This window comes from Electrona antarctica (assembly GCF_951216825.1).
Source record: "Electrona antarctica genome assembly, chromosome: 12".
Taxonomy (NCBI): domain Eukaryota; kingdom Metazoa; phylum Chordata; class Actinopteri; order Myctophiformes; family Myctophidae; genus Electrona; species Electrona antarctica.
This window is the reverse complement of record NC_136793.1, coordinates 45,922,029-45,949,076: the sequence shown is the minus strand read 5'-3', so window position 1 is coordinate 45,949,076 and position 27,048 is coordinate 45,922,029. Positions and strand designations below refer to the sequence as shown.

The following is a 27,048-nucleotide window of genomic DNA, read 5'->3' as shown; positions in this document are numbered from 1 at the left end:
CCTGCTTTAGAGGTGTCGTCCACTCCTCACAGACACAACGGCATCATGAAACATCGCTGTGTCGGGGTGGAAACCTTGTACCAAATACTGGAACTTAAAAAAAAAAAAAAAAACCATTTAGACCAGAGTTAAAAACATTCACTTTGAAAGAATATATATTCAAAGATTTGCGCCACATTTTTACGATTTTTCAAAAATAGCAGACCTACAAGCTATGAGCTTGTAGATCTGCTATTTTTCAATAGCTAAATTATAACATCATGTTTAAAACGCCAAAAGGGGTTCCCGCCCAAAATGGGTTAAAGAAAAATACTGAAAATAGAAGATTACATGCTCACATCATTGTCACATCATTACACGGTGTGATCTTGTAGATCTGCTATACATTCTTGTATGACGAAGTAGGCCATTCATTTACGAGAAAAGTGGAGATCAAAGTTTCTGCCCACGACAACTATAATGCTCCATGGATGATGGACCATGTTAGGTGGTTCTTTTTTCTTTCTTTTTTTTGGACTAATATCAAAATCAAAGTCACACTTTTTCAAATCTCCCTTTTTGTCCAATTGATTTAAAGCTGCTATAAGCAATATGTCAAAATTGTAATGACTTTTTTTTGTATGCAGACAACCAACAATGGGTAGAACGCTCCCAAAAAAATGTAGTCTCTGTGACTCCTCTAGGGGCCACAATCTGCATTCAAAGATTTTCCCAGAAGCTTTGTCATTGGTCGATTTGCCTGTCTGCTTCCTGATTGGTTAGTCATTGCGACCAGGTTTTTTTTCGACCACTGACAAAGCTTCTAGGAACATCTTTGAATTCAGATTGTGGCCCCTGGATGTGTCACAGAGACTAATTTGTTTTGGGAGCGTTCTACCCATTGCTGGCTGTCTAAAAAAAAAAAAAAAAAGGCAATTAAAATGTTGACATATTTCCTTTGCTATTGTGTGTTTGTTCAAAAAATAAATAAAAATCTAAGTGATAAAAAAAAAAAAAGAATGTTGACATATTATTGCTTGTAGCAGCTTTAACCACTTAAATGATTTAACCACTTAAATCCTATATACTTAATTCAGTGGTTTTCAACCAGTGGTCCGGGGACCACCGGTGGTCCTTGAGGGGGTTCCAGCTGGTCCCCAGTTAAATGATGGAGAGTTGGTAACTAAATGGACCATTTTAGATCTTTAAGTCTTGAGAGCGTAAAATGAAACCATTACGTAATTTACAAAAGGTCTACATAATTTTTATCAATGTCTGCCTGTTCCCCTATTATGGTACCATAATAGGGGACATAGCGACCTTATGAGCGACAGTATGAGGCCCCCAGGGGGGGGGGGGGGGGCAGAGTTTGTTATTGTATTGAAGTCGATGAATAAAGAGTATGAGGTGGCTGTGTCATTGCCAGCATGGATGCAAACATTACCCTGGTTCTCTTGCTGATGCTGTGATCACCACCATTATCGTCCTCATGGAAAGAGGTGTCACCATAAGGTTGGTCAATAGTACTTCATCAACCGGTACGCTACAATCACCAACGTCTGTAATAGCAGCACAACGGTGGTTGTTTGTTGTTGTTGTTGCTGTCGACCAGCCTTGTGGTTAGAGTGTCCGCCCTGAAACTGGGAGGTCGGGGTTTGATCCCCGGCCGGGTCATACCAAAGACTGTAAAAATGGGACCCAATGCCTCCCTGCTTGACACTCAGCATCAAAGGGTTGGATTGGGGGGTCAAATCTACTAATCAAATGATTCCGAGCGCGGCACGGCTGCAGCTCACCGCTCCTTGGCAATGGCTGCGGCTCACCGCTCCAAGAGATGGGTCAAATGCGGAGAACAAATTTCACTGCGGTAACGTGTGTGACAAATCGTATGACTTTGACTTTGTTAACAGCAGTAACGTCAGGTGTGGCTGCGGAAATGTAATAAGAGGTTAATTTTAGACGTTAAACTTAGAAACAAATTTTGTTTTTCCTCCTTCGTCCTCTTGTCTTTTCATTCTCGCTCTCTCTCTCTCTCTCTCTCCTGTCACTTGACGACCAAGACGCCAAACCGTGTGCCTGCTGTTCAGTTTGTGGAATGTGATGTGACGTTCCCGGCATAAAGGAATAGTCTACTGCAGTCTGGACTGGGGGAGGGGGGGGGGGGATTTTTGAGGGGGACATTGTTGTGTTGTGTTCTGGACCCTAGGTTCTTATCACTGAAACGTGTGTGTGTGTGTGTGTGTGTGTGTGTGCGTGTGCGTGTGTGTGTGTGTTACAGATGCTACAGCGTGTGGTCATGCTTGCTGCAGAGAGCCTCAAGGCTCTGGAACCCCAAATGATGGACAGCAGCCAGACACATGATGTCAAGGTTCGTATAATGCCAAAAAGAGGGGAAAAAACAGCGCCCTGTTCTCCTTTGAATTTGCCTCTGGGGGCGGCACCAAACAGAACGTGGATAACAGGATGTTGCCCCGTTTGCTCGGCCTTAGGCCCTCTATGTTTTCATTCCCACTAACAACAATGTACGTAGACACGCCGTCGGAGCATACGAGCGAAGTGGAGCGGGGTGAAATGCCGCTCCTCGCTCCAGGGGTCTGTTGTGACACTCGCTCAGACCGGTCCGCTCCGCTCAGACCGGTCCGCTCAGCAGCAAAAGAATATTAAATATGTATTTTTGCTGCGTGTCCGAATTTGAAACACGCATCTACAAACACCCGTCTACAAGCTCACAACCCGTCACAACGTGATGCGGTGTGATCTTGTAGATCTGCTATTTTTGGTGAAGAGACTTGGTGTCCCGTAGGCTGAAAAAGAACGCACCAAGTACTTGACCACCAAGTACAAACTAAGAGAATTTCATGCTAGGAGGCTTTCTTACCTTTCGTTGCAGTTGTTAGGTCCGCACCAAAGTGGTCCAGGTGTTATTTTGTGCAAATTATTGGCTATTTCCCCTACCCCTACCCCACCATAAGCCCTGAATGAGGTACTGGGTTTTAGTGCTAATTCGCTTATTTCCATTGCTCCAAAAAAAAAAAGTTTTTGGTGCATGACATTTTTCTCCATAGTAACACCGTTGCTGTGTTCCAGCCGTAAAGCGTGAAGTCTCGTCTATCGACCTCGCGAGACTTCGCAAGCTCCATCCACTTGCATGGAGCTCGCAAAGTCTCGCGAGGTCTTAGACTAGGGTCTAAGACGGTTAAACTGAAGTTACACTGATGAATTCCAAATTATCATTGTACATCTGCACATGTTTGGATGTGTGCTAGCCTTTGTATAGGCCTACATATTTATTCCTGTTTATATTGGACATTGTGTATTGGCTCGTTACTTAATGTGTACCACTTTCGAGATTGTTATTGTATATATTTTATACTTTTTGAGGTGTATCATGGATGTATTATTGTCATGTACGATGTAGCATTGAAGTGTAACTTTATTTCTGCCTCTTCAGTTCCCACTTGTAAAAGAGACTCGGTCTCAATGTGTTTTTACTGGCCTGAGGCCTAAATATAATATAAGATATAAGGTCTGTTACCTTATATCTTTTAACCACTTTAACCATTATTATAAACTTTTTTCTGCTATTGAAAAATAGCAGATCTACAAGCTCATAGCGCGGCACCGAGTGCTATTTTTGAAAAATCGTGTAAATGTGTGCAAATCTTTGAAAGTTTGAATACCGGTATAATATTCTTTCACAGCAAGCGTTTTTGAAACTCAAACATTTGCTTCTGGCGGCGGGTCCCTGGAACAACATATTTCCAGATGTGGGTCGGCGGCCAAATACAGATAATGCTGGGGGTCCTTGACCTGAAATAGTTTGAGCACCACTGACATAGAAACATAGGTTTTTCTGAAAAATGTCAGGAGTTAGATTTAGATGTCAGGATTTGTAGAATCTGTTCTCAGGTCCAAATGGGTTAAATAAAGGTGAAATGAATACAATAAATATTCTGAGGCCTTGTGTCAAGGCACCCTAGGGTGCCACGGCACCCACTTTGCCGCTGCACTTCATTGATTTCCTTAACCGACTCCAGTGTGTATGTGTGCGTGTGTGTGCTGCAGGTGGCGCTGCGTCCTCCGCTGGAGCCCTACGACGTGCTCATCCACCTGAACCCGCTGCAGGTGCCCCTGGTCAGCCAAGCGGTGGACCCGCCCGCCGTCAACTTCAACCGGGGCGCCATAGAGGGCAGCGTGGCCCCCAGCGGAGGGGCCCTGCCCGTCATCGGCTACAACCCTGTGTCCTGCTACCTCACAGAGCTCCGGGTGAGTGCTGCTCTCTCTCTGCGTGTGTGCGTGTGTGCGTGCGTGCGTGCGTGCGTGCGTGCGTGCGTGCGTGCGTGCGTGCGCGTGCGTGCACGTGCGTGCACGTGCGTGCGTGCACACTCTGGACATTGCTCTGGACATTGCCAATAATAAGCAATTTAACACATTAAAGGGTTCTGCTTTATAGAAATATGCATCACCTTTTCCAGATATCGATTCAGACATCTCCCTAATGGGAGCCAAGCCTACATATATGACGCTTAGAGGTGATACAGAGACCACTCCCCCTCATTTTAACCGATAACCTGCGGGGAACAGTACATGGCACTTATCCTACCCCCTTAGATAGCACTTTTAGACTTAGATAGCATTTGAAACAGACTTATAGCATGTCATGTAGACAGCACAATAATTGCATTGTATGTAGTCATAGCACATCATAGAACATATGTATAGCATAGCATAGTATATATGTATAGTTAATATGTATAGCGTCATTATATAGATGTGTTCTAGTTACGTTCTTAGCTTACGCATGTTTATTGATAAATGCATTTTATATATGTGATGTATTCCCATACTTTTGTTCTTGCCTAATGTAAGTCGCTCTGGATTAAATTGAGCGTCTGCTAAATGCCTAAATTGTAATTGTAATGGCACACCCCTCCCCCTCCCCGAAAGGAGAAAACTGTACGAGTAATCAAAAGATGAAAGGCATCTGTTGTGACGCATACTGTATGTTACTAATCCATTCCAAAAGGATGCGTTTGGGGATTTGGCTCTCTTCTTCTACGACCCCTATGGCGGCACAGTGATCGCAGTGCTGTGGAAGCCAAAGGCTTTCATCTTGGCGCCGTTCAAGGTAAGAACAACGTCTGTCTCCCGTTTTTCCACCAGGCACCGATAACGTGCATCATTTCATGCTGGTCGTAAGTGGTGGTCTGGTGTGGACTCTACCTTTTTTAATGAATACAATTCGTTTCGAGGAAGCAACATGATTGGTTGAACGAGCATAAAGGAACACCTAATCAAAACATAGAAATCAGATGCTCTGTTCTCCCAGAGATTGTAGATGGGCTAAAAATGTTTTTCAAAATAGTAAAAAGTCAAAGAGGTTTATCGGTAAGGGGTAATGCACTGGCGAAAAATAGGGCCTTTTGTTCTCCACCGTATGTGTCGTGAGTGACTAACAACAATTTGTACTTGATGAATTGATGCTTTTTGTGGTTTTATCCGCGTAGCAGTTTTGTGTATTTACCTGTACTTTCTCTGAACTGTACCCATTCTGCAAACAAGTTTCAATCAATCAATCAACCCACCACGCCCGGCGCCTCCCTGTCTGGCTACCTCTGTCATTAAAAAATTATGATTTCTTTTTAGCGATTATCTTAGTTTTAACGGTACCTGTTGTATAACAGTTCTCTGGTTTAACTCATATCTCCATCTTAGACGTCAGTCTGTCTCGTATCAGGGGAACCGATCGGCATTTAGAATTATGGACCCCAGAGTTCTTCCCTGGGGCCTCTGCTTTTCTCTATTTTTATTAATGACCTGCCCACAATCTGTTCCGATTGCCTTATTCAATGATATGCCGATGACAGTCATCTATTCATCAAAATCTGATATCGCCCAAATCCAGCGTACACTACACTGACTTTGATGCCGTTCAAAGATGGTTCTATCTCAACAAGCTGATATTGAATAAGAAGAAATCTGTTAGCATGCTCTTTTCCACAAGACCAACTTCTTTGCCTCTGTGGATTATATTTGCTGATGGCTCACAGCTCGAAAAGGTGGACAAATTCAAATATCTCGGCCTCTGGCTCGACCCTCAACTCCCATTCAAGCCTCATATTACCTCTGTTGTCCAGAAAGTAAATTTCAGTCTGAAAGTACTCTATCGATCAATTAACTGTTTCACCCTTCAGGTCAGGAAAAGAATCATCTCACAACTAATCCTCCCAATATTAGACTATGCTGACATTGTTTACCAAAATACCTCCGATACACACCTCTGTCCCCTCAACGTAACACAACAATCTCTACAGATTTATATTGAGGTGTCCCTATATGACCCACCATTGTGCCATGTATGAGTCTCTCAACACTAAAAGCTCGAAGACACTCTCACTGGCTACTATTTATCTTTAAATGCATTTACTTTAACTACCCTGAATATCTAAAACAATATCTGCGTCCCTTCAGCTCACCATACAACCTGAGGCACACAGATTATCCTTACCTCATTGTCCCCACCAACATCAGGAAAGAAGTTGGTCGACGTGCTTTTAAATTGAAAGCTCCTGTCGACTGGAACAATCTCCCTAGTTCCCTTAGATCCATTAACTCCTTCAATATGTTCAAAGTGTCTATCGTTACTCATCTTCAAACACCCTGCTCCTGTTTCTAAACGCCTCTGATTGTTCTCTCTGTCTCTTATTTCATGCTGCAAATGTGTTGTACTTCAACATGCTGTCATTCAACTACTAAGGTGCATGTGCATGTTTGTACTCTGTGTATTCACTCACCGGATGTTGTTAATGCAGGACATCGCATTTGCATGTCCGTTATGGCAGGGGTTCTCAACGTTTTTGGCCGGGGACCCCCGGAAATGCTTTGGCAATGTCTCGGGACCCCCGCCCCGCCCCCTCCCGACCCCCAATATAAATTGACGGCTACAATTTAGCTATTGAAAAATAGCAGATCTACAAGCTCATAGCGCGCCACCGAGTGGCGCGCTACGAGCTTGTAGGTCTGCTATTTTTGAAAAATCGTGAAATAAAAAAGAAATCTTATTTTATTTTTTATTTTTTTTGGAAAATAATTTGGGGACCCCCTAAAATAATTTGGCGACCCCCCGAGGGGTCGCGACCCACGGGTTGAGAACCCCTGCGTTATGGTTTTTGTCCTGTCTTTGGCTTCCCGTGTATGATGTTCATCCTTACATCTTTATATCATTACAGCGGCTAGTTTTAGGAGAGCGTTGTTGTATTGTTCTGTATTTGCTGTATGTTGCTGGACCCCTATATATACTGTACATCTCAAGGGGGTATCCTTTTCTCAATAAAGGTTCACATATATATATATAATTGCAATATTACACTCAAGGGTGATCTTTGCCATCATTAATGCACGCCTGCGATGCTACAGGAACTCACCCGCAGGGCGAGTTCCGAAAGGAAGCCCAGAAGTGGTAAAGAACACCCTCTCGTGTATGTATGTTAATACAACATAACATTATTCAATTGGGGTGGTTGTGGTTTTGTCTCACCACTGTTCCATTGAGACTATTTAGATTGTGTCAAAGCCAAAGGTCATCATTTCTCACCTAGACACAGGATCTGACACGAATTTTAACCTGAGGGTTAAGATTCAGTTTAGGCCGGCTCAATGGTGAAAAAGAAAAGAAACAGCAGCACTTGTCTGAGCAGGAAAACAGTTCCAAATCCGGGGTATAAGAGGAAAGTTAGTTTACAAGTAGAAACTAAAAAGGTTTTATCTGTACTTCACTTGAGTATTTGTATTTTTTTATACTTTCACTCCACTACATTTCAGAGACAATCTACTCTACATTTCTTGGAAGGGAAAAAGTACATTATTAATCACTTGAGCCTTATTTCAATATAGTGAAAATACAGATTGTGAGCTTGTAGATCTGCCATTTTCATTATTGTTTTTATTTCACGTTTTTCAGGAAAATCTGTGAATTTTGGGGTAAAGCTCTCTACATTGTATTACAGCTATGCACTGATATTAAAAAATAAACTGCTTTGTTATTTCTACTTTAGATTACTTCTCTCCAGTACTACATTTTAACTCTATTTCAAATTTGACAGAGTAACTTTCACTTGTAGTGAGTAATATTTGACCAGGAGGACTATTATCTATATTTTGACTTGAGTTCTGCGGTTGAGTTACTTGAGTACAGTTGGGTGCCACCGATATTGTCCCTTATCATTTGACCCATTTAGGCCTGACCTCAAAATTTTAAAAAATCCTTCTAAATCCTCCAGTTTTCTGAAATAAATATTTTCACGATTTTTCAAAAATAGCAGACCTACAAGCTTGTAGCGCGCCACTCGGTGGCGCGCTATGAGCTTGTAGATCTGCTATTTTTCAATAGCTAAATTATAACAATGTTTAAAACACCAAAAGGGGTTCCCGCCCAAAATGGGTTAACTGTCCTTTTGCGCAGATCACGCAAACCTCAGCAAAAAGAAAAGGACAATATCGATGGCCTCCAACTGTACCTATTTTTACCGGAACCTTACCCCTTGTCCCTACATTTATTTTCTTCAAATAGCGATCTACATCGACACGTTGCGAGATTGTAGATCGGCCATTTGAACAATTTAAAAATGTTTTTAAAAATAGTCAAAAGTCAAAGAGGTTTATCGGTAAGGGGTAATGCACCGGCAAAACACAGGGCCTTTTGTCCTCCACCGTATGTGTCGTGACTAACAACAATTTGCACATCTGATGAATTGAAAAGGGAGGACCCTTATGTAAACAAGTCTTAGTGCTTTTAATGGTTTTATCCGCGTAGCAGTTTTGTGTATTGACCTGTACTTTCCTTGAACTGTACCCATTCTGCTCACTGTTAATACAAGTTTCAATCAATCAATCAAGCCACAGTGCCTCCCTGTCTGTCACCCAGACATCCCAGGTATCTGCCCGGCGTGTGGAGGTGAGCGGCGAGCAGGCTCAAACCAGCCCCAATGTGGAGGCCATCATCGAGGACTTCAGCATCATGGGGAAGGGCCTGGTCAAGTCAGTGGAGGCCAGGACCGAGAGATGGGCAGTCTAGAGACCAGTTGTTTCTCAAACCGTAGTAGAAATATATCTCATTTTTTTTGCCTCCGTTTCATACATTTAAAATGATTTCAAAAGATTTAAACACAAAAACAAATCTCAACTCTTCAAATGTTTTTCAAAAGTATTTCATAAATAAAATGAATGAAGAAACATAAAGTCCTTATGCACACCTACAGAGGACAGGATAACTGGAACTGGAGAAGTAGGAAAACAAATGAGATCCCGCACACTGTCTTCACTTAACAGCATTTTATTGAGCAACGTTTCGGTCGTTCAGACCGCCATCCGTGCGGGATCCCATTTTCTTCTACTTCTATAATTAAAATGAATAAAATCTAATAATGTCCATAAATGGTTTAAGAAACTATTTTCACTAGTTTGGCTCCTGGGCAAACCTCCAATTTCTCACACACACACACACAAAGGAATGAACCGTCAATTTCAATGGATGTATTATAGATATTCCATTTGTGTTTTGGATTGTTCTTTTGTTTGTTCGGTTTGATAGTTGTTGTTTTTTTTACCACCCAATACAGTACAATTTATGAATCTGTTAACAATACATACAAGATAAATAATCATTTTAAGTATAATGTTTGTTTTGTTGACACGGCACCATGTCTAATAAAGGCATGCTTGTTAAATCTTGCTTCCTGCATTGTTTGTCTCCATCCTTCAGTCCAGCCATTATTGTGTGGCGTTTGATATAAAGGAGAAAGTATGCTGATGGCCACTAGATGGCGATACACAATGTGACTATGTGATGAAATCACATTGGTTGGGCTCTGACAGGTTCTGGCAGCATGTCTTGTGGGGTTCTTGGAATAATTCTGTGGTCGACTGGATATTAACCTATTTTGACCTGAGATCAGATTCTAAAAATGTACATCCTGACAGTTTTCTGTTATGTTTCTATTTCAGTCGTTCTTCGGTTTTTCAAAAATAGCAGACCTACAAGCTCGTAGTGCGCCACTCGGTGGCGCGCTATGAGCTTGTAGATCTGCTATTTTTCAATAGCTAAAGCATAACAATGCTAACACCAAAAGGGGTTCCCGCCCAAAACTGGTTAAATGCCTTTCAGTGATGTAAATAGGTTTTCAATGTAATGTTTTCAATGGGGGGGGGGGGGGGGGGTCTGTCTTTTTCAGAAATGAATTTGGTCATGTCACATGTGCAAAACTTAAGTTAAACATGCAAAGTGACCGATTACTTTACCTGGGTTACATCGTCTTCTGATACATGAATGTTGTGACATGTAGTAATGATCACGTACCGTGTAGTGTTTTGTTTAATTTAGCGTGAGCGGGACAAAATATAGCTGCAGCTTGTTGTTACCCTGCTGGAGCTGCTCGCTGAACACACGTGAACGGTAAAGATACCACGGATTTTTGGCCTTGGCCGTGGCTCAGCGGTCCAAGCACCTTGGCTGGTAACCCAGTCTGGCAGTGTGCCGCGGGTTCGACTCCCGATCCCGACGGCCTTTACTGCATGTCTTCCCCCCCCATCTCTCTCCCCATTTCCTGTCAGCCTACTGTCTGTCCCTCCATAAAGAAATATAAAATAAAGGCCAAAGCCACAAAAAAAACATTAAAGATACCACGGATTTGACAGTGATGTCCCTGTTATGCTACGCAACACAGAAGTAACACAGACCCAAAGCGGTTTATAAACCACAGTCAGTGACGCCGTGTCGCTGACGAATCCTTGGTATCTTCATTCGACCGAGTCAACTTGTCACTACTGTCTGGCAAAGCCTGGTGAAGCACTGCCGGGAAAACTTGAGATTCCCTAACTTCTCGCGTACCAGTGGCTGTGGGACATGTCCCGTGTACGGGCAACGGTCCGTGTACCAGTGGCTGTGGGACATGTCCCGTGTACGGGCAACGGTCCGTGTACCAGTGGCTGTGGGACATGTCCCGTGTACGGGCAACGGTCCGTGTACCAGTGGCTGTGGGACATGTCCCGTGTACGGGCAACGGTCCGTGTACCAGTGGCTGTGGGACATGTCCCGTGTACGGGCAACGGTCCGTGTACCAGTGGCTGTGGGACATGTCCCGTGTACGGGCAACGGTCCGTGTACCAGTGGCTGTGGGACATGTCCCGAGTACTGGCAACGGTCCATGTACCAGTGGCTGTTTTAGATGGGTCCCAGGGACATTTTATGAGTACTACTTCAACAACATTAGAGTACAGTACTGAGTACAGTATTGCAACCTCTATGATTGCAACCCAGGACCCCCGGAGGGTAGCCATGATCGCGTCCTTTCTCTTTAGTGAGTCTAAGAATGCAGGCTATTTGCATCACTGCCCTTTCGTGCGTTTCTGGTCATTTCAACTTTATTTGTGACATCATACATATATGATATATCATCGCTGTCTGGAAACCTTGTTTGTTTTCCAATCCATCCAACGTAGATATTATTTAATGAAGCTCTTGTTAATACTATTGACTGGTTAAATAATTGTAAAACCCTAAACAGACATAACCACTTTAAATATGGTATCCGTATTTCGGTCAACTTATTACAGGTTGTAAAAATGTCAACATCTTTGGGGTTTCTGCCCAGACGTATGCAACGATACATGCAGTGAAATGTTGGTGTGATTACACCAGACTGCGTGTGTGAATGAGGTTGAATGGCTAGCTAGTGGTATTCAAACTTTCTCCCTCATGAGACCGCCAACCAAATATTTGTGAGAGCCCTCGAGCCCCCCCCCCCCCCCCCCCCCCTCCCAACTAATACAAATTACACATTTGTCAGCGTGCCTCGCATTTCGATTACCACTGGGTGCCATTCATCTCACAAAACGTAACTATTTGTATGAAGCCAACTCTGGCAACGTGTGCTTTGCAATCCTTAACAATCTTTGCTTTTTGATTGTAACCAAAGCTTTTTTGGGGGGGGGGGGGAGAAGAGAATTACACTGACTGTGTTTTATTTGAAGGTGGTAATGCCAAAATAATGCCAAAAAGTAATATAGAGAACCTTGGTGGGGCTTAATGCAGTTCGGTAACCTGTCATGTGAACTATGAGAACTTAATATAACTGTCCCGTCCTTTTCGCTGCAAATTCAATTCTGCATGTTGACAGATAAAAATAGTCTCCACTTTCTTTCAATTCTGCCCTCTTAACTGAAAGTTGGTCAAAAAGCGGCGCCTGTGTGGAGAAGTGGTTGACCAACAACACTCACCCCTCCCTAAACACCCACTGTTGAAGTGCCCCTGAGCAAGGCACTGAACCCCTGCAGCTGCTCCAGTGGCCGACACCATAAAACTGTGGTTATACTGCAGGGCATGGTGGTCAGCTCCTAGTACAACAGTATACAACTGTGGTTGTGCTGGGAAGTTCCCAGAATGTGCTGTATGTACGTACGGTAATGGTGAGTGAGTGTGAAGCAGGAGGACCCACTTGAAAAACAGATGTGGTTAAATAAAGGATACAAGCAATGATAATCGGCAGCGCAGTCAGTTTGCTCTGTTAGCAATGCATCGTTCTTTCTAGCAACTCCGTAATGCTGGGCCTTATAGGCAAATAGGTTGCAGATGTCCTCAAATCTCACAATGACATGACCATAATTATGTCACTGTTATTGTTGTTGAGTAGAATTTATATTGAGATCAAATTTCAAAAGAGTGAAGCTGGCGAGGAAGTGACGGTACAGTTGGGTGCCACCGATATTGTCCCTTATCATTTCACCCATTTAGGCCTGACCTCAAAATTAAAAAAAAATCCTTCTAAATCCTCCAGTTTTCTGAAATAAATATTTTCACGATTTTTCAAAAATAGCAGACCTACAAGCTCGTAGCGCGCCACTCGGTGGCGCGCTATGAGCTTGTAGATCTGCTATTTTTCAATAGCTAAATTATAACATAATGTTTAAAACACCAAAAGGGGTTCCCGCCCAAAATGGGTTAACTGTCCTTTTGCGCAGATCACGCAAACCTCAGCAAAAAGAAAAGGACAATATCGATGGCCTCCAACTGTAGGTGCCCCAGGCCTTGTGCTGTCTCAGTCAGATGTCTGGGTTCTGCCCAGTGGATAAAGCGCATGAAATGTCAACGCAGTGAAAGCACCACAATTTTGTTCACGATCAGTCAAAGTAATCTGATGGTGCAAAATGTAATGTTTCACCCCGAGCAACGATTTCAAGTATTGGATTGTCAACATCAGAACCGGAATTCAAAGCAGTTCATTCAAGGATATTGATTGGCCATAATGGTGCGGGAACCCCTTTTTGGTGTTTTAAGCATTATGTTATACTTTAGCTATTGAAAAATAGCAGATCTACAAGCTCATAGAGCGGCACTCGGTGCCACGCTATGAGCTTGTAGGTCTGCTATTTTTGGAACAACTTGTAGGTCTGCTATTTTTGAGAAAATGTGGCGCAAATCTTTGAATATATATTCTTTCAGAGCGAACGTTTTTAACTCAAATCTTTGCTTCTGGGGGGTTCCTGGAATAACATATTTTCAGATGGGCGTCGGCGGCCAATTACATATGATCCTTGACATGATTTTTCAGAAAAGTGTCAGGATTTAGAAGACATTCGTAGAATCGTTCCCAGGTCTAAATGGGTTAAAGTAATTTGTGATCAAAACTTTTAAGTGGTATATTATATATTTCACAATAACCGGTGTTGGACACGGTGTTGGACACTCTACAAATAGACACATGTATTTATTTTCTCCATTTTAAAGTTAATACATACCATTCCTGTCTGGAATACCCTTGGCACTAGCACCCCGCAGCATTCCTTTTGGATTGAAGCTTCCATGGTTTTGTTTCGAACTGAATTGTAGGAGTCGCGGTTTCAGACCATATAGACAGAGTGTGTGTGTGTGTGTGTGTGTGTGTGTGTGTGCGTGTGTGGTCAGCTGACACAGAGCTTAAACCCTATATCATTGCTGTTGGGTGTAAACCATGTATGTCTGTTATGTGTGACTGTTACTTTTTCAGAACCTGTGACTAAAATTTGACTGAGGGACTGCCATTGGATTTTTTTTGAATTTTCGTTTTTTCACGTCATATGAAAGCAGGGAATCATAGCTTCAAATTGACATATTGGTTGTTCAGTTTGACCCACCAGTTTTGGAGATATGGCTTATAGAGTAATGTCTTACAGAAAACAGAAAATTGAGAAAACAGGCTTGAAAGGTTCACTTCTGTGGTCTCTACCATTACACCTAGCTACATGTTTAAGCATTTATTTCATATTTACATGTCGATTTCAGCTCTGACACTTATTTCAGACATGCTCTAGTATGTGAAGAGTCTGCCTGTGCTATAAACTCATTAAAAAAGTCTCTCAGTCAAATCTGGTCACATTTAGTCACAAGAGCTTGTGACATTGGTGTAATATTTATAAAACCCACAGACTTAACCACTTTTTCACTTAATAGAAATATTCAGCAGTGCATCGCCGATCTACAAGCTTACAATACATCACATTTGTGACACATCGACATTGTGAGCTTGTAGATACAGAGTGTGACACTCACTGGTATGACGAAGTAGGGCATTCATTTACAATAAAACCAAATGTTGAAATATGGAGAGATGCTAGCTTTCTGCCTGACAGAAACGATGTACTTAGTGGACCAGAGATCCCCGGGCAGGGGGCTATACTTGGCCCCCCTTCTTTTTCTCCTCTGTCTACACCAAATCTCTTTCTCTGCATCAGCTGTTTAGCTCTGGTCAGTGGATACTGTTACGGGGCGGCCTGTGCTGGGCAAGAATATTGTGTTTATACAACTGTCTCCCTCAACGATGTTGGAGGGGAACAATAGGAGTGATATTAGTGACACCTTAGCCTCGGGCATGCACACAGGACAGCAGTTTGGGGACAAGAAATAAGTTACAATATAGTAAAGCACAGAGACAGACTTAAAGCAATGCTGATAATGATCATAAAGGAGAGGTTGAGACCTTGTTAACGGGCCAATGAGTACAATTTAGGCATTTAGCAGACGCTCTTAATCCAGAGCGATTTACATTAAGCAAGAACAAAAAGCATGGGAATACATCACATATATAAAAAGCATGTATCATGAAACATGCGTAAGCTAAGAACGTAACAGTGGAATATCTATATAATGAAACTACATACATGCTATACTAAGCTATACATATGTACTATGACGTGCTATGACTACATACAATGCAATTATAGTGCTGTCTACATAACATGCTAAAAGTCTGTATCAAATGCTATCTAAGTCTACAAAGATGCTATCTAAGGGGGTACAGTCAACTGTTTAGTATTTTTGAAAACAAAACACTTAGACTTGTGCCAACACAGGCTCAGAGACAAAAATCTGATAGGAGCCTGATAAAAAAGTTGTCGTCGATTGAATAGTTACACATACTATACAAAGTAATGTAAATTTGTATTCGCAGTTCTAAATGACAATCCCAAACATATGCAAGGAGGTTAATTGTGCTAAGTTATTGTCTGAAAATAAAGACACAGTTGAGCTGGAAGGTCATTCATTGTTCAGAGCTCTGATAGCCTGAAGCAAAAAGCTCTTTCTGTGTGTCTCTCTGTTGTGGATTTGTGACAGTGCAGGTGATTGTGTGACCACAGCAGCACAGTCTAAGTTAAGTCAATAATATCGTCTCTGTTGGGTCAGGTGGAAGCCTCATGCCGTATGCCCAAAACTGTTACTTTTCACGATATAAAAAAAGGCAAAAGTAGCAGATCTACAAGCTCAAAGCGTGTTGCTTTGCGCCACTATTCGATCTAGCGGAACACAAAGTTAAAATATGAAGATAAGAGGCATCCATTGACAATGGGCCCACGGCAGTGGACAGTTGGCCGGGGAACGGTTAGGGCAGCAGAGGTTGCCAACCTTTTCTGGGTGAAGGCCCGCTTGAAAATCTCAAAAGCATTCTGCCGTTCGCCGCCCACCCATCTGACCACTTAACACGGCAGCCGCACGCGGGTCGGGAACCACTGAGTTAGGAGTTGAGTGACTTGCTCAAGGGCACCATGATACGATGGGACCGGCAACCTTCCAGTAAATCCAGTTCCAAATTATGCAACCGCTCAGGGGGGTACCCTGAGCCACAAGCCCCCATTGTGTTTTTATCGTAATTATGTATTTGCTCACACTTGCTCTCCGTTTGGGCAAAATTTTTATTCTCATGTAATTGACTCATGGGAAAAATGTTATTCATAAACGCAACACTGCTGCAATAGACTTCTTATCTTACAGGCTTGCAGGTACATGCCTGTCATTTTTAAACACACAGTATGGTGTGTGAGATTGATATGTTGCGTGACTATCCCTGGTCCAGCCAGCCTCGGCTCTTTGAGAGATTTGTCTTAGATTTCACTTCAGGTTAATGAGGGGGCAGTGAATTTGATATGTGGGGAAAAGGTTGTGTTTGATGAAGCCAAAGAATAGGGTTTGACAGTAAGGGAATAGCAGACTGTAAGTTGATCAAACAATATGTTTTAATCCATTACACTTACTGTGGAAAATATCAGATTTGAATTTATTTTTAATTTTACATGCCCAGAATTTGTCACCTGCCTTTTAACCAAGCAGCAAGCCTAACATTTGGAGCAGTGGACAGCCAGTCTCCAGATTCCCAGCTGACGCTGTGGGGCCAGTGTCGGGACCATGCAAATGTCTTTTTGTGGGAGGAAACCCACTTGAATACAGGGAGAACAAATTCCACACAGAAAGGCCCCAGCTGGCCCCCAATAGGATTCGAACCCAGGACATTCTTGCTGTGGAGCAACAGTACTAACCATTGAGCCACCATGTCACCCTAAATAAGACTGTTCCCGAGTTTTACATACAGAAGTGAACATATCCAGATGTCAGACTTCTTTCCATTCTCAACCACTTAAACCCGCTTAGTTGACTGGAGTGGCACAGGGTTCTATACTAGACCCCCGCTTGTTTTCGCTCTGCACTAAATAGCCTCTCACAACGCAAGCTTGTAGATCTGATATGTTCACCAAATCTTCACTTCAGAATAGGGGCGATAGGGTTCAAGTGGCTCAATTTCAATGTGAGTTAGTTTGCAATCCCAATTCCAATCTACTACTCTCACATCATCAATAGGAAGGAACACAATGGAAATAAGCTCTCTGGGGTTTTTTCTTTCTTTTTTTTGTGTGTGTTATACTTTTGACTACTGGTGTGCATCTCAAATGTTTTTTTGTGTCAATATAAATAATAATAACAATAAAACTGTATTTGTATAGCACCTTTCATGACATAAAATGCAGCTCAAAGTGCTTTACAGAGCAATGGAGAAAAAAAAGAAAAGAAAAGCAAGGCATAAACATTAAAAAACAAGAGCAGTAATGCAATAAAGTGAGGACATAACAAAAAATTAAAAGATCAATTAAAAGCAAGAGTGTAGAAGTGGGTCTTGAGCTGCGCTTAAAAAATGTCTACAGAGGCTGCCTGTCGAAGGTACAGTGGGCGTTTGTTCCACGCCGTCGGCCCGTAGAAGCAAAACGCTGCTTCTACGGTCAGAAGTCGGTCAGTCAATCAATCAATCAAATTGACCCCGATTGGCAGGGCTGTTGTGGACGGGGTCTTGGCTGGGGGCTACAGGTGGAAAAGGGGCCCAGTGTGTGTTTACATGAAACAGAGTTCTTTTGGCGGTAAAGGGGTCTGGGTGTTTTTACATGAACCAGGGTTATTTTGGTGGAAAAGGAAAAGGGGCCGAGGTGTTTTTACATGTACTTGGAGGACCGTCATTAGAACAGATGATGACCTTCTCTCTCACACACACACGCGCACGCGCGCGCGCGCGCGCACACACACACACACACACACACACACACACACACACACACACACACACACACACACACACACACACACACACACACACACACACACACACACAATAGTCATAAATATTGATGTTGTTTGTACCTTTCATGTATGCTCCTACAATCAGCACTGAAATATATAAAGGCAATATGATAAAACAAAATATAGTTAATTTGTCTGAGTTACAGTACATGTGTTGACGACGACGACTCATTTTTGACATGGCTCACTTGATGAGTTGCTTCATTTCGGGGAATATTGCGCAACATTTTTTTTATAGTTTTTTTCTCAGCCTTCCGATTCCAAGCAATCGTGTCATAGATGGTACTGTGTGCGTGTGCGCGTGTAAGAGTAACTGTTGACAGGCAGAACATTATTTTAATTACTGACTAATTATAGGGGAAAGTAGAGAACATGGAAATGTACCGGGGACAAGGCAGCCCCAAGGGTTCCCAAACCTTCAGGCTGCAACCCCCCAAAATAATCATATTTGAACTGGGGAACCCCCACCTTGACACTTTGAATTGTAGGCATTACATTTAGTTTGACTTGGTTCCACAGATAAATAGCTATTTTCACAATGTTTTCCTCTTTCTTACGTAATATTTGACAATTTATATTGTCAAATATTATATTGTTTGTTAATTGTTCCTACGCTTGTCCCCTTTTCCAATGCATTCCATCAAACTTCCGGTTGGATTGGGGTTTTTCTTTTTTGACTGCTAGTTTTTTTTTTTTTTTTTTTTGTGTGTTTTTCTTGTCTCATTCTTTTGTGTAAGTCATGTGTATTTTGTATGCTTTATTGTAAAATCATTAAAAAACTTTGATGACAAAAAGAAAAAAAGAAAAACTTCCGGTTGAGAAGGGTTTCTTTGTGTCCCTGCACCTTTCAGTCTGGCTTGGGCCTCCCTGGTCGACTCCAGTCAATTATTGTTTAATAACGTTTAACTTGAAGGTGTTTCAGCTGTGTGTGTTGCCTGTATAGACCCTCTCGCCCCATCACATGCTGGGGAATTTGGAGGTTTTCCTTTTATAGTTTCCACGAACCATTGCAAAGTGATGACCTTTGCTGCGACAGTGAGTGTTGTTGTTTAGAGTAGAAAGGAGTGCTTTCTAGCTCTTTACAGAGCACATAAATCTCTGTCTCTTTTAAACTCCACACTCCTACAGTACCATCTCTCTCTTCATGGAGTTCTAATACGTTTCATTAGAGTAAACTTGATTTTCCCTTAAATAGAGGGTATGCGCGTGACATCATCATCAATCATACCCAGTAGTTAAGCAGGAACGCCTATACTGAGTGGCAAAAAAAACTACTTTCTGGCCTTGACAGCCCATATATCCAGACTTCAGAGAGAAAAGTCCTATCTGTTTGCGTTAAACAACGCTAAACTCTCTTTGCCACTGACTTTTTGCAGGCGCATACCCTCTATACTCTATAGAGAGCCTAAAACCTTCAAGGGGTCCTTGAATTTAAATTTACATATTCTTTCCCGGTTGGAATGGGTTAACTTAATGGTATCCACTGTTCCTAATAGGTAGGGTGGGTTAAAGTAAAAAAAAAAATCACATCTAGTGTCTAAACTAGCAAACTGTGTGTTTGTTTGCTGGTCTGTCTGTGGCGTGTGTTTTGTGTGTTTTGTGTGTGTGTGTGTGTGTGTGTGTGTGTGTGTGTGTGTGTGTGTGTGTGTGTGTGTGTGTGTGTGTGTGTGTGTGTGTGTGTGTGTGTGTGTGTGTGTGTGTGTGTGTGTGTGTGTGTGTGTGTGTGTGTTGTGCCCATCCATGTGTTATGTGTGCAGTGCCACTCACATACTGTACGTGCACACACACAAATGTGTCTCAATGTTTGTTTGTATGACAGTCGCGGGATAATTAAGCCCACTGTTGGCCTTGTGGTTTTGATTATGAGATTATGAAGCTACGTGACACGCATCACGAGGGCCACAGGGACGGGTCATGGTTCGTCTTGTCTGCAGTGCACCCAATACAACGAAGACTGCGCAAAAGGACAGTTAACCCATTTTGGGCGGGAACCCCTTTTGGTGTTTTAAACATTATGTTATAATTTAGCTATTGAAAAATAGCAGATCTACAAGCTCATAGCACGCCACCGAGTGGCGCGCTACGAGCTTGTAGGTCTGCTATTTTTGAAAAATCGTGAAAATATTTATTTCAGAAAACTGGAGGATTTAGAAGAATTTAAAAAAAAATTGAGGTCTAAATGGGTCAAATGATAAGGGACAATATCGGTGGCACCCAACTGTACAATACAATGAAGACTGTCTACACCGTCCGGGATGACGGGTGAACCACAATTCTTTACCCAATCACTGAGATAAGAATCGGATCGTGTTTTAGCGCGAGCGCTGATTCACCATGGTCTTCTGTCGAAACAACATGAAGAGGTTTAGGACACGGACGGACACGCCGTATATTTTGCAAGACGGACGCTGTAATAATAATAACACAATTCTTCATCTTGCCTGTTCGTCAGCTCACGTGGCTGGTGCTGTAGACCTGACAGTCGGCCTGGAGGCGATGGGTTAGTCACTGATATTCATGCGTGGACATGACTGCACAGTTCTCTACACTTTCACACAGCGGATTCATGGAACGCCTGCAGGTATATACCGTATGTACAGTACTGTAGTGTACACTACAGTAGTCCCAGCCATTCCCAACCTATGTGGGCCGTGAGGATATTGCAAGTGAGTGCCTGGATGGTTGCCAGTTCGAACCCGGGCTCCCCCAGAGTTACTGTCGAAGTGTCCTTGAGCAAGACACAGAACCCCCAATTGCTCCCGATGTGCTGGTTGGTGCCTTGCATGGTTTCCGCCGCCATCGGTGTATGAATGTGTGTGAATGGGTGAATGTAATGCACAATCTATGTAAAAGCGCTTTGGATAAAGGCGCTATATAAATGCACCATTTACCATTTATAGTGACTGTATAGCCATGCGATGGTTCACAATGTTGACGACGGGGACCCATGTATCCCCAGGGGTCCATGAAGGTGCTCCAGGTGGTCCCCCAGCTAATGATTGATAGTTATAGAGAGAGAATAATTTATACAAAGACTAAAATAACATGAAACCCATTAAGACCTGAGGCTGATTCTTACAAATGTCTTTGAATCCTGATTTATGATGTTTCTGATATCGTTTTATGATATCTGTGCTGCTCAAACTCCCAGAAGGAGCGAGTGCGATCTCCGGCAGCGGAAATCAGACGCGGCACCGCCGGGGGGGAGGGGCGGCACCTGCACAGGGACGGTGGGGGGGGGGGGGGGGGGGGGGGGGATTGTGTCACTCCACCGCTGCTCCGTTCCGCGGCAGTGTCGGTCCGTTCCATTGGCCCGACGCCGCAACTGCCGAGTAACACTGCCGTGGGTGCACTCGCTCTCCCTCCAAACTCTTTCATGTCAAGGACCCCCAAAATTATATCTCAACCGCTTATCCGCAGTCAGGCAACATCTCCACCACAGAGCTCCAGACTTTCCTCTCCACAGCTACATTAGTAACTTAATTCATTTTGGGGGATCCCGAGGCGTTCCCAGCCGATTTCTGAGATATAAAACCTGCAACTCATCCTCGGTCTGCCCAGGGGTCTCCATCCAACGGGATGTGCATCGAGGACCTCACTAGTAAGACACTCGAAAGGCATCCATTCCTAACCGCATGCCCGAACAACCCAAGCTGGCTCCTTTCCAAGCGAAGAAGCAGCGACTCTACTCCGAGTCTCTCTCGCATGACTGAACTTCTCACCCTATCTCTAAGGGAGATGCCAGCCAGTAGCCACCCGTCTGAGAAAACTAATTTTGTCCGATTGTATCCGCGACCTTATTCTTTCGGTGATGACCCACACTTCATGACCATAGGTGAGAGTAGGAATGAAGATTGCTCGGTAGACAGAGAGCTTTGCTTTCTGGCTCAGCTCTCTTTTCGTCACAACACTATACTGTAGGAACAGCGACTGCAATACCGCCCCTACTGATCCGATTCCCCGACTGATCTCCTCAGTCCTCCCCTCACACATGAACAAGACGTGAATAATACATGTAGATTAATACATGAATAATACATGATCGTATTTTTCGAACAAAGAAGTTGTACATTTACTTCATCCTTTATCTAAGACGTTATTAGATAGACCCAAGCACTACATTGGATTGCAGGTTAACTACCAAAAGCCATCATTTCAGACAGAAACACTCGCATCAAAGCATTTATTGCAACAAATGGAATACACTTAGACTTGGTGTTAAAGGCTCCGGTCTGGGAGATGTTCTCTGAATTGTGTCTCATCATCATCATCATTCGAGTGCCCTTGAGATCTGCGACACGCAAGCTGCTTTCACTAATGTCTGTTGCTCATTGCCACTCCAAGTTCATTCACAGTCCCTACTCAGAACATCTGGAAATGTGAGTGGTCTTGTTCCTCTTGATGAGCAGGGTAGTCTCCACAGAAGAATATCCTAAATGGCCTGGTCTTTTGCTCTGTGGCAGGGTCCAGCAGAGCTAAGCAGTATGCTAAGCAAAATCAGGGAACGTTAGCAAAACCCCCATAGGGATACAATAGTAATACATTGACATTGATATTTAGCTTGAATCAGCAGACATAAATTCACAAGTGTTTGAGCCTATGCCAGACAGCCCAGCCTCTGATCAAAAGGTGGAGACTGCAGGTGCTACTGTAGCTTTGCCAGCAGCAGCAGCAGCAGTCTGTGAAGCCACTGAATCAGAACTCTGTAGCCATATTTAAACGGACCACCTTGTTGAGGGAATGAGGTGTTGTATTGGAGTATGGAGGAAGTGTGACGTAATGATTAGCTGAGACATGAATGAGGAATAGGAGGCTGATTAGATTGATATAATCAGCTAACTGCTTCAGCTTCATTTACATTAATTGTGTGATAAAGTCTAACGCTAACGGCCATAGCTGAATCGATAGAGGAGGCCGTCCTCTGGGATGTCCTCCCAGTTCGCCCACCCAGTCGGCCCAGCCTATGTGTCGAAGTGTCCTCGAGCAACATTTCCCCAACTGCTCCCAGCAGATATTAGCACACTGCTCCTAATAGTTGGATAACAATTCAGACGTCAACTTTCCCGTGCAGTGACGAAAGTAACCCAGAACCCAACCTATAAATGGATAAAGTGGTTTAACTGATTGTGATGCTGTATTAACTCATTTTGCTGGGGACCCCCTGGCACCCCCCAAGGACCCCTGGGGGTCCCCGAACCCCACTTTGAGAACCATATCTATTGCATGCTGCATTATTTAAAGTGACATTTCACCACTGGAAGAAACTGCAGTCACTCAATGTTAATAGTATCTGTAGTAGATAACAGTAGCACAATTTGAAATGTGCACCCTGTGGCCAGAAAAACAATAGGGTTTGACTGGATTGCTGAATTCCTACAATGCCCATAATGCTTTAGTGCACTTCCCCTCCTTGTGGAGAGGGGGGAGCTGTGACTTTGTAGTCCAGGAAGGAAGTGAGACCACATTTTCACGATTCATTGGTCATGAACATGGCTTCATGACTAAAAAAACTAAAAAAACGCATAAAAACCCCAGGAAAGTTTTAAGTCTTCAGAACACAACGATGGATTGGAATTTTACCAACGGTGCCCAGCTGGCAACAAATAAGGAATCACGTAAACAGAACAAGTTAATAGCAGGTTTAAATGATTCACATGACAACATCAACATGACAAAATCTATGAATCCATTTTATAGGAACGTCGGCTGTCATCATGTCTGAGGAACTGCAAACTTGTTGGAGGGCGATCAATCTATCGTCACCCTTCGACACCTGCAGTGCACGTCCTTCTGGCTGTCTTCCATGTCACAAACTAATTCTAGACTGGCACTGCAGGCCCTCCTACTGCGGGGACATTACACATCTGGTTAGCATATGGCACGCAGACCTGCATAGTGCATATTATAAGCACAACCACTGTCTGATGCTGTTTACTGTGGAACGTAAGGCTATTCTCACTACGTATATTATAAGAAAGCCCTTCTAAGATGTTGCTGTTTGCTATTGCTACTAATGCATATACTCAGTTAATCATCACACAGTTGATTTAATCAATAATACATATTTGGGGGGATCATTTTTGAAACACTGTTTTCACTATTTTCAAAAAATTGCTTATCTATCTACAAGCTCACGTTGTGTTGCCTCGCAACATATTGTGAGCTTGTGTATTGGCTATTTTATCTGTTTTTGTATGACACCATTGTACACCAAAGTATAAAAGTGTTAATCAATCAATTTTGTCCAGTGTTGATTTGTTGATACTTATATCAACAAATTGACATGAAACATTAATAGGCAACATGAAACACACACACACACACAGCGCCTCTAATTCTAAGTAATCCATAGAATAACCATTAAGAATTCTATAGCTGATAGTTGCAGCCCTGACCTGAAGAACTCGTGCATTTCTGTTTGTTGTTTTTCTTTCCCTCGTTTGTGGGCATACCTCCATTATCCTCCTGTTATTCCCCGTATACTCCTCCGCAGTGTTTTTCTTTCTGAGCCAGTCTTCCTCAGAAGGGGGGCTGGGTGAAAACCATGTGGGCACAAAACCGCTCCTATGCATCTGTTTTGAAGTAGGTCAGTCATGGGATTCATACTAAAAGACAGAAGTTTGGAGACGGGGAGAGCAGAAAAGCCAGAATGTAATACATTTTTACAAGGCGAGTGATGCGGGTACAATTCCAATTCTAGAATAGACATAGGTCTACTGTGGATTATGTCCATGTAGACTAGAGGATCCCGTCATGAACATAACATTGGTAACACACACACAAAGAACATTCCCTGCACTCCATCTGGAAAACATTTATGTTTAACAACGTTATCATTTTCTCCAGCGAACACTGCCAGTTGTGAGCGCCCAGCCAACTTATGCCACCCAGATCCAGATGCCCCAGTTGGACCTGGAATACTTTACCTTCATTATCATTATTCTAATCTTATTTTGCTCTTTTTTTTTTCCTCCTCCAGGTTTTACATACATTATTAGGTGCATGTTCAAATGCAGCCTACCGTACCAAGCCACCAGCTATGCATTATGTAATACTTTAGCTATTGAAAAATAGCAGATCTACAAGCTCATAGCGCGCCACCGAGTGGCGCGCTACGAGCTTGTAGGTCTGCGATTTTTGAAAAATCGTAAAAATGCGGCACAAATCTTTGAATATATATTCTTTCAGAGCGAACGTTTTTTTTTATTTCAACGTCGGGCCTAAATGGGTTAAGCTAACATCCTTTAAAGCGGGGGTCTTCAACATTTAGGTTGTGACCAGGCTTTTTCTCCCTCGCAGTCGCAGATGAGTAAGGCTGGGAACGAGGCTAGTCAATGCATGCTGCGTGGTGCACTGAAACAAGGGTAGTGCTCACGTCAAGTTTACCTTACTGCAGCCCCAAGCCATTGCAGTAACATAAACCTTTATGTCTGTAAACACACATTTACAAACATTTGTTTGCCTGCGTCTGTTTGGGAATCTGCGTCTGCCAGCTAGCTTTGTTTGACATTCTGCACTAGAGTATAGCAGCGCCCTAGTGTCTGGCAGACTGATTGACAGGTGCCATGATCATAATTATTATTGGTTGAAATTGATCCGGACTTGCTGATGCAATCGCGCGTTATGTCTGTGTTTGAAAGTAGTTGAGATTGGACTTTTCGGGGACTTTTTTGGCATCTATTGTCTCTCCATTATGACCACGGATAAGCTAAAAACATACTTTCCATTTGAGCTGGTCAACAGCCAAACCTAACAGTAAAATTAACTGATAACTGCTGTGTGTGCAGCAGCCAGGCCGGACGGGGGCTTCAAGGCAAGGTTTATGCTTCGTCTTGCTCAGCGCCAACTCTTCTTCTTTGCTAAAATGACGCTGTGCACACATGGCTTGAGATGGCCAGCCTAAAGGTCAATTTCAACCACATTGTGCATATCTACGCAAACAGCACTAACTCACTTCTCACATTTTTGTGGAATGATGATGATGAGCTTGGAGTTCTGTTTAATTCCATTCCTTCCTCTTTTGAGTCGACAATACAACTTTGCCTCACAGCAAAAGGTTGCATAACATGCATGACGCAGGAGTCCAAAGACGTCTGCTTTTTTCGATTGACATGACTCAGACTCCCCCAGGCTCTACCAGACAACTATAGACTATAGACAACTTTCTCCACCAATCTGTAATTTGCCAGCTATGTTTTCACTTCCAGAGAAAGACCGTACAGAGATCTGTACCAGTAACACATGAGTAGTTTCAAAACAGGAATTCCTGTTGTGGTTTTGGGACTAAATATCGTTCCCAATGAATACAAACAAAAAAGCATGCATATGCCTACTGGTAAAACGTGTGTTTCAAAACAGGAATTCCTGTTGTGGTTTTGGGAATAGATATCGTTCCCAATAAGTACCAAAAAAGCATGCGTAGCCTAATGGTAAAACATTCAAAACAGGTTTGGTTTTGGGGATAATTAGTATTTATATCCACATAATGATGATTCAGCTGTCTTCTCTTTCTCTTTAACTCTGCATGGAACCACATGAATCTCAGTAAAAAGTTTAACACATTACACTTAATACACCAAAGCTCTATTCAAAAATAAATAATCTAAAAGTAAATGTATACCTACAATATTCTAGTTTGATGTTCAATTTGATTGAAACTTTTGATAATACGCCCTGTAGTTTGAGAACAAGGCAAATATAGCTTAAGTGGAACCAAATCCCCACCAAAAGCCTGGGTAAAGAAGAAATGGTACACTGATTTGTGCTGATTATACAGCCATAGATGTGTGTGGGGAAAATGTTCTCACACCTCCATTGAAAGCAGACAAAGCAGGAATAATGTTGGGTGATGAAGTTTCAGACGTGGGACAAAAGGACTGGACATAGAAAAGGAGGAGAGAGAGAGAGAGAGAAAGAGAGAGAAAGAGAGAGAATTAGAGGTGTGAAAGGATACAGGTGTGTGTGTGTGTGTGTGTGTGTGTGTGTGTGTGTGTGTGTGTGTGTGTGTGTGTGTGTGTGTGTGTGTGTGTGACTGTGTGTGTGTGTGTGTGTGTGTGTGTGTGTCAGACAGAGTGACAGTCAGGAAGGGAGGCGTGGTTCTTCAGTGGGTGGGGTTGGACACTGCCTGGCATGGGTCCAGCCCC

The 27,048-nt window shown here is 42.9% G+C and overlaps 1 protein-coding gene across 1 annotated transcript in view; it reads left to right on the top strand.

The window, feature by feature from the left end:
* Window positions 1-9,709, top strand: part of nol6 (nucleolar protein 6 (RNA-associated)) — a 43,308-nt gene extending 33,599 nt beyond the window's left edge. Inside the window, exons 23-26 of the mRNA XM_079517169.1 lie at window positions 2,258-2,347; window positions 4,045-4,245; window positions 5,006-5,107; window positions 8,903-9,709. Coding sequence (XP_079373295.1) covers window positions 2,258-2,347; window positions 4,045-4,245; window positions 5,006-5,107; window positions 8,903-9,052 — 543 coding nt within the window. The 3' untranslated portion in view covers window positions 9,053-9,709. The remainder of the gene's footprint in view (window positions 1-2,257; window positions 2,348-4,044; window positions 4,246-5,005; window positions 5,108-8,902) is intronic.
* Window positions 9,710-27,048: the final 17,339 nt, after the last annotated feature.